This window comes from Lissotriton vulgaris, chromosome 8 (assembly GCF_964263255.1).
Source record: "Lissotriton vulgaris chromosome 8, aLisVul1.2, whole genome shotgun sequence".
NCBI classification, from domain to species: Eukaryota; Metazoa; Chordata; class Amphibia; order Caudata; family Salamandridae; genus Lissotriton; species Lissotriton vulgaris.
Genome location: NC_141696.1, coordinates 1,551,508,992 through 1,551,521,239, shown reverse-complemented (window position 1 = coordinate 1,551,521,239; position 12,248 = coordinate 1,551,508,992). Strand labels below are relative to the sequence as shown.

Here is a 12,248-nt window from a genome sequence, read left to right as displayed (position 1 = left end):
CTCGCTCCATAATGATGTACTATTCTTTTTATGTTGCACTAACAGTGTGAGCCAGGGAGCCATATATGTCATGCATGTGTATATAACATCACAGTAGCCCAACATCCACCCACTCACACTTAAGCAGGCCCAAATAGCCAATGACATCCCCAATAAACAATGAACATGCATACTTACAACAGTGACATAACTTTCAAGGGCCCAGCATGCAGGAAGTATGCAGCATCGCATTATTTGCAACGGTTAGGCACAGTCACTTATCAGCCCTCCGGCGAATTGTTTCCAGCACAAGGTCTATGTGCCCTCATTTGAGGGTGTGAAGGGCCTCGCAGCCTTGCCAATAATCAATTACAGGCAGGTGGACATAATGCCTTACTAGATCTCCGGCGGTGTCAATCTCGCAGCTCTCGGGCCATTGGCTCACGCTCCACTAATCCTAGGCCCTTCACCTCTCGCACAGCAGCTCGGAGCAGGCCCTGTCCCACTCTTCTTCCAGCGTGGTCTGGCTCCGCCCACAGCGTGGTCCGGCTCCACCCACTTTGATATGCGCCTCTGTAGGCCTATGCTGTGGCCTGGATTAGTACACACATCCTGCAAGGGTGTCGCCGTCTGCCGCTATGTTGCGGATGGGATGCCGTGACGACCTGTGCACATGTGCGCTCAGCGATCTCAGCTATTGGTCACACCCTGCGCAACACTCTTAGGCTGCGCTCAGTTTTTTGGTTGTGTCTCGGTTCGCAGACCGAGGGACTATGTGGCCCAAGGAGCCGACCTTAGCTCCCAGCCTGCCGCTTCATGCCCTCCTCCTCTCAGTGGTGTTCCACTTTGCCCAGCGGGTTTGTCTGTCGCCGGGCACACCAGTCAGTGTAGGCCATCGTAGAGATTAGGTTTTACCACAGATGGTGGAGGATGGCCTGATCATAAACGGATATTTAGAACCCAGCTGGCAGAGCAACACTAATGTACAGTCATGTTTTCGTGGGCTCTCTGGCTGCCCCCTTCTGAGATGGAGGAATTGAAGAAAAGCGAGTCATTACTGGTTCCAACATGAGTTGCATGTCATTTTAGAGTGTAGTGTGACACCTTCAAAAATGCTAAGCATATTTAATCAAACCCACGCAATTATGAAACCCACAAAAGGTTGCAGTATATGATTAAAGCTTCTAGAGGCAACTAATTTATTTGTTCATTATTACTGAATTTGTTAGGCTTGAATTTGTGCTAATTTATTTATGGCTTGCATGTTATAGCATTCATATAACCATGAATAAATCTAATTAGAATTCAGTTTCTGTGATGAGATTCTCAGGTTGAGTAACTGCCTTTAACACAGTGTTTGCATTACAGATATCTTTGTTTCTGTATAGTGCAGTTCTGTGCGCATTTGATCACGGAAAACTTATGTAGGCCTGGGAGGAATTCATGGACTTTTACTTCACAGAACTCTGCGAAGTGCCGGAAAAACTTTACCTTGGTCTACGCGGTCCGCCAGTGGCCGAGTCTGTTTAGTTGCGCTGCTCGCACTGATTTGTAGCGCCGAGAATTTGCCCCACGCTGTATAATCAGCTCAAACAGCACTACACGTTGCACCAGAGGGTGCTGCTGCTTGATTAGACATTGTACTCGGGTGACCGCTTACTTAAAACGAGCAGCAGATTTCTGCCAGAATCGCCAGTGTTGAAAATCTCGCCAGGAGGAGGTTCAGGGTGCAATTGTATCATGACCCCTCGCCAACTTACCGTTGATAAGCCGCTCAAGAGAAAAAACTCTGCTCTGCGTCACTTTTCGGAGTATTTCGGACCTCCACTTAGAGTGGGAAAAACTCCACAAACTCCGCCAGCAGAGCATAATTCTTCACCCACCCCTAATCTTATGGCTCAATTTACAGTTTAGTGGAGGGAGGGTATTTCATCACAAAAATTACGGTGATTGCTTTCCCCCCAAACAAATGGTATTCCCAACCTATTTAGTCAGAAGAATTGACAACTTTCTGTGAACAAATCCCCCATTGATTCTGTTGACGGAAAGCACCCTCAGGCGGCACAACATAATACGGGACATCTGACCAAGGGCATAGCACCGTCCACCTTATTTAGGGTTAGCAGTGTGAAGTCTTTTTTTTTTTCTCCCGGTTACCTGCCAATATAACTTGGCAGTGAGAGGATGAAATAAACAGAGACATTAATACCGACAGAAAAAACTCCCTGAGTGTGGCAGTGAATTGTTTTTTGTTTCCAATTACAAGCTCCCACTTGTTGAAAATCATAAACTGTAGTGAATTTTGGTAAATGACTGTCAAAATCAACAGCGGCTGTCCACCAAACTTTTAGTACCTTGACGGTAACTGCAGGGCCAGCAGTGATCTATAAATGTAGCAGATGATTGTCTGCCAAACAAGATCAGGTCCTTAGTTTCTGTGTTAATTAAAGCTCTGATCAAGGAAGTATAAGGCATCTTTGTTTTTGGCATATCCATGCCTTGCTAATTGGATTACAGGTATCATTGTTTGAAACTCTGCCTTTGAGAGCTCTGATCTGTCACACAAATATACATGGAAACATTCAACATGTAGTTGTGTTCGTACTCTCTAACCTGAACTCTTCGTTCTTCTTCAGCCTTGCATTGCAAGTCACAGAAAAGTGTGTGTGCCTTCCAAACACTGTTCCCAAACTGTGGAATTATCTTCCTTTATATCCCTGATCGATGCCTGAAAACCTTGTTTGTATAAAGCTTCTAAAAAACTTGGTTATTTGTTCAATAAAACCTTAACCTCTGGCTGCAGATTCCTCTACTTTAGCACCTGAAAACTGCAGTTGGTATTGCTGTGCTCCTTGAATAACAGGAATAAATAAATGTCTTTAAAGCTTTCTTATTTATCCCAATACATGCTGTGGACATCACCATTTATTGATAATGTCTTTATGTCAATTCATGTTGTTCATTGGATTTCACATCTATGTTTTTGTTTTAATCCATGGTGTCAGCAGAGTCATGTTTACAAATTGTACCTGCTTCTTACTGTGTGTCTGGTTTTTGGATTATAATTTGTGTTGTGAACATTGTTAGTGGAAGACTAACAATCTGCTCTGGAGCTCGTTACAAGTTTACAAATGTTTTGGTTTATGTGAATAAAACGCTATGGGTACTAGATTATGTTTATACTATTTCTATAGTAATGCGCTGTAACTATCACTTACAATTGTGTTCCTGGCTTTTGTTACTTCATTTCCATATATGGAAACAAATAGATTTATTTTAATGCTGATATTGGTATTTTGGCTCATAAAATGCTAACACTTATATATTTTTTCATCCATTAAGTGAAAGAAATCCAGAATAACAGCAATGGTCCAATGAATATCGTGGACACCAGGAATTGCAATTCAACCTTTGAGACTCTATCCCACTTAAAAGACTCTATCCCACTGAAAAGTACAAAACAATTTTTGGAGACTTTATTCCACTAAAGAAGCTCTACAGTTGTTACCAATGTGTGCTCCTTGTGCAAACAGTGCAGAATTGGAAGCAGACACCAATGGAATGATGTGTGCTTGATGAACGTGACATAGTACCTCAAAACAAAGGAGTAATGAGTATCTCATGAGTATGTCTACATATTAACATTACAAGGAACTCAAGAGACCTACAAAGGAGAAAGACCACACAAATGTGTAGAATGTAATGTTTCCAGGCTAAAGGAACTAGGATAACAATAGAAAATGTATACACGGAACACTATCCATGGGCAAATCAACTCCTTGCTGTCTTCTGCGTAAAAGGCGACTCTAAAAACACATCAAAATATCCCCTCTTGATAGGCTAGCACAGAGCTTTGCCATTTAAATGAAAACTGGATATGAGAAGAGTGCATAATATGAAAAACAGATATCTTCTAACAAAGCACATGTGCCATACTGGGAAAAGATCATATTTGTGCACTAGATGTGCTTTAAAATGGCACCTAATGCTGTAATATTGACTTCATAACGACGAGAAAGGAAATTAGATAGCCAATTGAGAAATTATGCCACCACGCTGTTAACTTAGCTGAACACCTGTACACAGTGGGAATATCCATAGAAATTATTTATTTGGTTTATCAATGCAAAGGCACTTCATTTAGGTGAACAACTTTGCAGTTGTAACACTACTGGTAAGACTTTAGAGTGTAGAGAGGTTATTTTTCATCTATATGTGCAAGTAAAATGTATCTAACTTGAAGGTACTAACTTGGACAGACACAGGAGAAGCTACATGCATTTACCCAGTTACTCTAGGATTGGATTTCAAGGAATAATTATTTAAACATAATGTGTGCATTTTGGAGGAGACCTACAAATGCTCGAATGTGATAGAGATTTTTATATAAAAACATCAAGGAGATCTCAGTATATTAAGACTAAATACATCTACAGTGTTTATCAAGACTTTTTATTAGAAAACGCTATTTGATAGCAGGCAAACAAAACTATACTGAAAAGAAACATTTCAATGACCCAAATGTAAAGGCTCTATCACAAATGGCTCTCTCATTGGACAAAAGTCTGTCTACACTGAACTAAGACCGTATAAATGCACTGAGTGTGACCAGATGTTTATTACAAAGGCACAGAAGATGATAGATCAACAAACTCTTACAGGTGAAGGTTCTGAGTGTCACAAGGCTTTCCATCAAAAGGGTGAACTAATACTACATCACAGAAATCACACTACGGAGAAACCATATAAATGTTCTCAATGTGACTAGACTTTCAAGAAAATGAATAATTTATCATCACATGAGAGAATTCACACTGGGAAAAAAACATATAGATGCTATGAATGTAATAAGGTTTTCATGCAAAAGAGTGATTTACCATCACATAAGAAAATTCACACTGGTAAAAAACCAAATAGATGTTCTGAATGTAATGAGGCTTTTAGTGAAAAAGCAGGTCTGATAAGCCGTCTGAGAACACCTACTAGCGAGAAACCATATAAATGTTCTGAATGTGAGAAGGCTTTCTGTTCAAAGTCAGCGCTGATAATACATCAGCGAGTTCACACTGGGATAAAACCTTACGGATGTTCTAAATGTGAGAAAGCTTTCACTACAAAAGGACAGTTAAAGAGACATCAAATGTCTCACAGTGGTGAGACTCCATACTCCTGTTCTGAGTGTGACAAGTGTTTCATCACAAAGGGCCAGCTAATAATACACCAAAGAAATCACACCGGTGAGAAACCATATGAATGTTCTGAATGTCAAAAAGCTTTTAACGGAATAGGTGGACTAATCAGTCACCAGAGAACTCACACTGGTGAGAAACCATATAAATGTTCTGAATGTGAGAAGGCTTTCAGTACAAAGGCACCGCTGATAATACATCAGCGAGTTCACACTGGGATAAAACCTTATGGATGTTCAGAATGTGAAAAGGCTTTCATTACAAAAGAACAGTTAAGGAGACATCACATATCTCACAGCGGTGAGGTTCCATACAAATGTTCTGAGTGTGATAAGGGTTTCAAAACCAGATTTCTTCTAATGCGGCATCTGAGCGATCACACTGGAGAGAAACCATATAAGTGTACTGACTGTGACAAGGCATTCAAACAAAAATATATACTGTCATTACACCAGAGAAATCACAAGGGAGAGAAACCATATAAATGCTCCGAATGTGAAAAGGCTTTCGTTCTGAAGACTGACCTATTAGTACATCAGCGATATCACACTGGAGAGAAACCCTTTAAATGTTCTGAATGTGACAAATCATACGTTCTGAAGAAAAGACTGACAGTACATCAGAGAACTCACACTGGAGAGAAACCTTATAAATGTTCTGAATGTGATAAGGCTTTCAAGCGGAATGATAATCTGTACATACACAAGAGAGTCCACACGGGGGAGTCACCATATAAATGTACGGAATGTGACAAGACTTTCAGGCGAAGGGGTCATCTTTCAGTTCATCTGAAAATCCACACAGGGGAGAAACCTTATAAATGTGCTAAATGTGACAAGGCTTTCAAGCAAAAGAGTCATCTTTCAGTTCATCAGAAAACCCACACAGGGGAGAAACCATATAAATGTACTAAATGTGACAAGGCTTTCAAGCAAAAGAGTCATCTTTCAATTCATCAGAAAATCCACAGAGGGAAGAAACAATATGAATCTTCTACATGATAGAGATTTCTAGCTGCAGATTCCTTACCTTGGAAATTCCAATCATGCGTCAGACTGGATCCGGAAGATTTTTTATGAGGAGTGCCCCTGGCCACCAGTAGGTGACGCCGGGTCGGCTTCGCGTCCATCTGCTTCGTCTGCACCGAAAATGACATTGCGGTACCTATATATATGTTACTCAGGCGTGCTGACATCAGTTCTTCTCTTTCTGTGCCAGCCTAATTTGATCGCGAGAAGAGCTACCCCTTTGTCACTTTTTGACAGGCCTTTTTTTCAATGTTATGTTGACTTCTTTTGAGGTTTACCTCCTGATGTGTCCTTGCATAAGTCAAATTTTTAGCCCTGTGGTGCCTCTCAGCGGGCGATGATGGCGACGGACCTGCTCCTCGTTTGCCTTTTGTGTTTTTAGCGTAGCCACAGCACCAAGGTATGCTCCGATTGATGCCCCAAGGCTCCAAAGGCTTAGAGGGAGCAGTCCCTGCAACTGATAGTGGCCCGACAAGCGACTCCACAGCAGACGAAATCCTAGTCGAGGGGAGGGTCCTGGGATCATTTGTGCGGCCCGAAATCCTCTTTGTCCTGCTCGAAGTCATTGAAAAATTCAGGTAGGAGGCATAAGAAGAAGCAGAAGAAGTCAAAGCATTCTTTGACTTCTTGTTCAACTGCTGAGAAGATGAGAGCCTTGCGATCTAGGCCTCGTTTTCTGTTGCGACTTCCTGCCTTCTTGAACTTCTGAAGGCTGGATCAACCCTCACCTCCATCCCAGCTCAATGAGGTCATGCACTTAATTTTGGGTGGTCTGGCCCAATAACGTGCATTCAGGTGCCGTGGGGGTCAAAGGGGACCACCTCTGGTTTCTTGCCGCCAGCTCGGGTGGGGCACCATGGGATCCATTCCTGGATTAAGACTGCCACCAGTTGAGCCACCTTGACCTTCCCCAGCACCAGTGCTCCCCACACGACCGGCTTTATTGGCATCCTCACGGAGCCGGAGAGGTGTCGCTCGTTGCCCACACTGACACTGGCGGGAGCCCTGCCTCCCAGATTGGAGTCTCATTTTCATTGGCTAGGCCTCGGGGGTAGGGGGGGCGGTGAGGGGTCGCTGTTCCCTTTAGAATACCAGCCCTATGATGATCAGAGGACCTGTGGGAGGCCAGTGGCCTGGATACTTCTCCATATGTTGGTCTACCTTCTATCATGGCAATGGAGGAGAGTGCATCATACACAATGGTGGTGCGTATAGCAGATAAGGTCCTGAACCTTCAGTTTCCCATGGTGGTAGTTCAGACTAATCTTTTGACAGAGGTGCTGCAACCAAGAGTCTCTGCTGAAACCAGGAATCTCCGCTTTGGAACCCTTACTTCCATTCGATGTTGCCCTCATTGATGTCCTTTTGGGTACCTGGTCAAAACACAGTTAGTCTTGTGATTTGGACAATTGCCTGCTGCCATTGCCCTGCACATGGGGATCTCAACTTCCTCTCCCAACATCCTACCCCTGAGAGGTTGGTGGGCCAAGCCTCCACCTCCTATGGTGCTTTCCCTAGCGCGACCCTGAGTGATTTCAGCGACAGCCTGAGAACACCTGGCTTCTCTGGGGATATCTAGGCTTCCTTCATGGACATGCCCTTTGAAGGCACCCAACTCTTCAGGGAAAAGGCAGATATAGTGCTCGATCGATTTAAGGATTCTTGTACTACGGCCAGGTCCTTAGGCCTCTCTGCGGCCCCACGTCCACCGCAATCTGCCTTTCACTGCCTTCAAAGCTTCTAGCCATGACCATTTAGCCCAGTCACCGTGTTGTGCAGGCTTCCCAGCCTCTGCGTGGCTGAGGGCGTGGTACCCACCGACCTCTTGGGTCAGGTGATAGCAGTCTAGTCTGTCTAGCTTCACCGCCACTACAACAGTCTCCAAACCCTCCTAGTCTACTCCTTTACCACCATGGCTATCCAGTTTGGGGCAGGATTCGCCATCGCCTGCCCCGCTAGTAGTTCCTAACAGTAACTGGTGAGTTTTGCAGAGACTATCCCTCCCCCAATGGCACCATCTTCCACGAGGAGGTCACAATACTTTTGGTCAAGGGGGCCACTGAGAGGGTTTCGGTGCCAGAAGTAGGCTGTGGTTGTTATTCCCGCTACTTTCTGTTTCCCAAAACGGACAAGGGCCTTCATCCTATCCTCGGTCTCCAAAGCCTCAATCTCTTTCTCAGGAATGAGAAATTCATAATGCTCAAGTTGGCTCAGGTCTTGTCTTCCCTAGACCCTGGAGACTGGATGGTAGCATTGGACTTGCAGGACGCCAGTTTTCACACACCCATCCAGCCTTCCTATCGGCGCTATCTGCAGGGGAGTGTAGGCCACAAGCATTTTCAGTTCACTTTGCTCCCTTTTGGCCTTACCAGTGCCCTTTGGGTGTTCACCAAGCTGATGGTGGTGGTTGCATCTCATCTGGGGTGCCAATCTTCCCCAACCTCGACAACTGACTGTTGAAGGCGGGCTCATCCTAGGCTGTTGTTTCCCATCTCCAGGTAACGTTGAACCTCCTGCACTCTCTAGGGTTCACTATCAAGATGCCTAAGTCACACCTGGTTCCCTGTCAGACACTCCCTTTCATCTGAGCCGTTATGGACCCAAATTAAGGTTCCACTCAGGCATAACGAATGGTGACGGAGGGAACCTATGTACAATAGGAAACTTGAACAAAGGTTAATCAGGCAACCTCAAGAAGGCAGAAATAGTAAAGAGATAGCCAGTCAGTCTGTCAAAATATCTTTATTCGATTTAATTAAAAATCACACAAAGAGATAAAAACATTTCAGACATTAAAAAATATATACAATACAACTATTTACAAAACATTTACAACAAACAACTCAGAGTATGCGTTGGATTGATAAAACGTAATTCATTTAGTAAAAGACCAGAATCCCACTTCATAATTTACACTTTTTACAGGGGTCGTAAACTAATGGATATGTTTCTTAATTCTTGTTGCAGCTACCAAGAAATTGGCCATGCAAAAGGTGGTACGTGGGTTGGACAATAATTGTAGGTAGAGGAGGGCTGGTCTCACTTGAGTGAAACCAGCCTCCTTCAATACCGGTACCAGATATTTTTTCCTTGGTTCTAAATAAAAACCACAAAACATAACAAAGTGCATGGTGTCTTGGGTAGAGAAGTGATCACAATTACAGGGAGGGGCTAGTTCAGGTTTTTCCCATATTTTAAAATATGGGAAATCAGATTTTGGTGTTAAACAGACCAAAATCTGCTTGATACTGATAAATGACGATACCACAGGGTACGTTCTTTTCATTAGTGATAAATACCACCTGTTAAGAGTTTATGGGGGATTAACATGCAGATGCACCAAAATGTGCTTAATACTGTAAATACAGTATGTTTTCCCCAGTTAAATTTTGGTGGGTATGACCTGCTGAAATTTAACTAAGATTGTTATTTAACGCACCCTATAAATATCTAATGTGGTAAATACGTTCAAACTCATAATTCCGACCCATGCTTGAATAGGGGTTAATATTACAAGCAACTCTTAATAGGCCCCAAGTGTAAAAAGTCCTTCACTACATAGGGTGATCATTTGACAGTCATTGTAGACTGAAATCATATACATATTCTGAATGCAAAATATTCATTACAAATATATCACTACTAATACACAAGAGAACTCGCATGAGTGTGAACCCGTATTTATGTTCTGAATATGACAAGACCTTCAAGTAAAAATGTCGTCTCTCATGGCATCAGAAATTCCACACCAGGGAAATCCTCTAAATATTTCCCAATTTAACATGATTTTAATTAAATAATTATACCTGATACAGAGCAGACAGAGGCTTTAGCATAAAGAAATGTTACATGGCTACAGGAATCCATCCTTCGCCAACAGTACTGACCTAAATGTTCAGAATACCGTACAGCCTGGGGAGATGAGAGTATGTGCTGATTTCATCATTACATGTCGCCACTCAATGAACATTTCAAAACTATTATAGAAGAAACCCAGTAAATGAAGAAAAATCAGGACATCACTCAGAATAACTGAATAACCTTTTAAGCAACAGAGCAACCAGAAGGAAACTAGACACTTGGGCGGAACTTAACACATATAGTGAAAAGTATAAGGTACTACAGAAACCTCATAATGATTAAAATAGAGACATAAGCAGTTATATGTGCTCATGAAAAGATAAAATGAAACTCAGAAATGGTAGATTACTCCTAACATACTAGGTTAGTTGACATTCTAAAACATGGTTTTCCAAATGTGTAGAGAAAAGTGAACAATCCAAAAGATGCAGGATCTGCAATACAGGAAAGATACAGCTGACGTTGGTCCCTTTACCAGATTCCAGTATTGTTCCACATACTAGATTACAGTATGGAAGAAACACTGGGATCATGAGCTAGAGAAAATTGAAATTTCTGCAGTCTAGCGAAGTCAAATATATAACATAAAATGCATCTCTCTATCTTAAGAATGCTGGAAACTGAGCTTTTCACTTTAAGGCACTACATATATATTTGTGAATATGAATCCATTTTGGAGACATTATTGGATTAACAGAAATAGTTAATTGGATCTGAAAATCAGTCAATGCACTGATGAAGCGACTCCCTTCTTTGCAGTCCCTTGTTAGCTTGGCAGCTTCAGGGTCTTTGGCACACAGCGAGGAAAGATATCTGGGACAAAGAAATCGGAGACAAAGGGACAGATCTGTTGCCATCAGTGTTTTTAAAATTAATATTTCCCTCCATTTACCCTTCCTGAGTGTACTTGGTATTTATTGCATCACTGCATTTTGGCTATTGTTTTTCTGAAAATGTGTCATTTACATAATTGCAGATAGAGCAGCTCTCCCCTGAATATTTGTGACTCATTGCCTTTGGAAGTAGTTAGTGTAATAAAATCAAGGATCCCATCTCAAGGAGCATGACAAGGTGGTAGTAATACTTAAAGCATCCTTAGATGCCTGATATATTTTGTACTTTGTACATGCCTCCACCTTAGAAGCAGAGTGTAGACCCTAGTTTACATAGAAGGGGCTAACGAGATACTGAAAACTACAGAATTGTTGCATGATTATTTACTAAATAGGTTGATGTTGGTATTGATATCATGATCAGATGCAACTGCTGGACGTGAAGGAGCATTGTGTTCTGATGCCGTACAAAGATATGCATTGCAGTTGCCCCTGACAAGAGCATGGACACCGAACAGTTCTGAAAAAGAAAAAAATAATAAAGTTTTATTATACATAACAAGTTTGTGACATTTGTATGGAGAAAACAGTGAGACTTCATAGAGGATAAACCTTCAAAGAAAATTAAAATATGGTTACATTTTGGCTTGCTGACCTACATATGGCAAATTTTCTATAGTGGTTATAACCAGGCTAAATCTTTCCCAAAAATTTGGCGAATCTGGCCATGTCATTATTGAACAGAAATGAGGACCATTTATTTTTAAATCATTTTATATTTATTTTTACTTGAATGTCCTCCAATTGGCCTGGTGACAGAATCGGCCACGGAGGGAGGATTTCCTCATAGCTGCCATACACCATTGTGCGTCTCAATTTTTGAGTGAAACTAATCAGGTACAACCATCTTTCATCTGGGGAGTCCCCTGATATGAGTGTGTTTCAGCTGCACCAGTCATTTCCAAATCTGCTCTTTGCCCTCTAGCCTTCACCTCGACACTGGCCCTGGAGCCGTACTGCACTCACCGCACAGTCCTGCACATCTCACCAAGTATATGTCTTGTGCTGGGAGCACCAACAGCTCCCCTAATCTACAAAAAGGGGGTGGGGTCGCACACTACTCACACACCGGCGGAAGTTGCTCCTAAGGACTCTGGTCATTGTAGTAGAGTGTTCGCGATGCATCATCTTTCGATCTTGCTATCTTCGCTGTCTTCGCCATCCCTGGACACGTGTTTCGGGTTTTCAACCCTCGTCAGCAGGGATAGGCAGTGTTCTGGGGTCGCCGATGGCTGCCAATATCTGCCAGGTATAGTACCACTCCGGCGCGTAGGTGCGGGATCCCAGGCTCGTCAGCC

The 12,248-nt window shown here is 42.6% G+C and overlaps 1 protein-coding gene across 1 annotated transcript in view; it reads left to right on the top strand.

The window, feature by feature from the left end:
* The window catches only part of LOC147700363 (uncharacterized), a 54,158-nt gene extending 42,180 nt beyond the window's left edge, over nt 1–11,978 (top strand). The window contains exon 2 of the mRNA XM_086935730.1: nt 3,322–11,978. Coding sequence (XP_086791856.1) covers nt 4,760–6,169 — 1,410 coding nt within the window. The 5' untranslated portion in view covers nt 3,322–4,759 and the 3' untranslated portion in view covers nt 6,170–11,978. The remainder of the gene's footprint in view (nt 1–3,321) is intronic.
* The last annotated feature ends 270 nt before the right edge of the window (nt 11,979–12,248 follow it).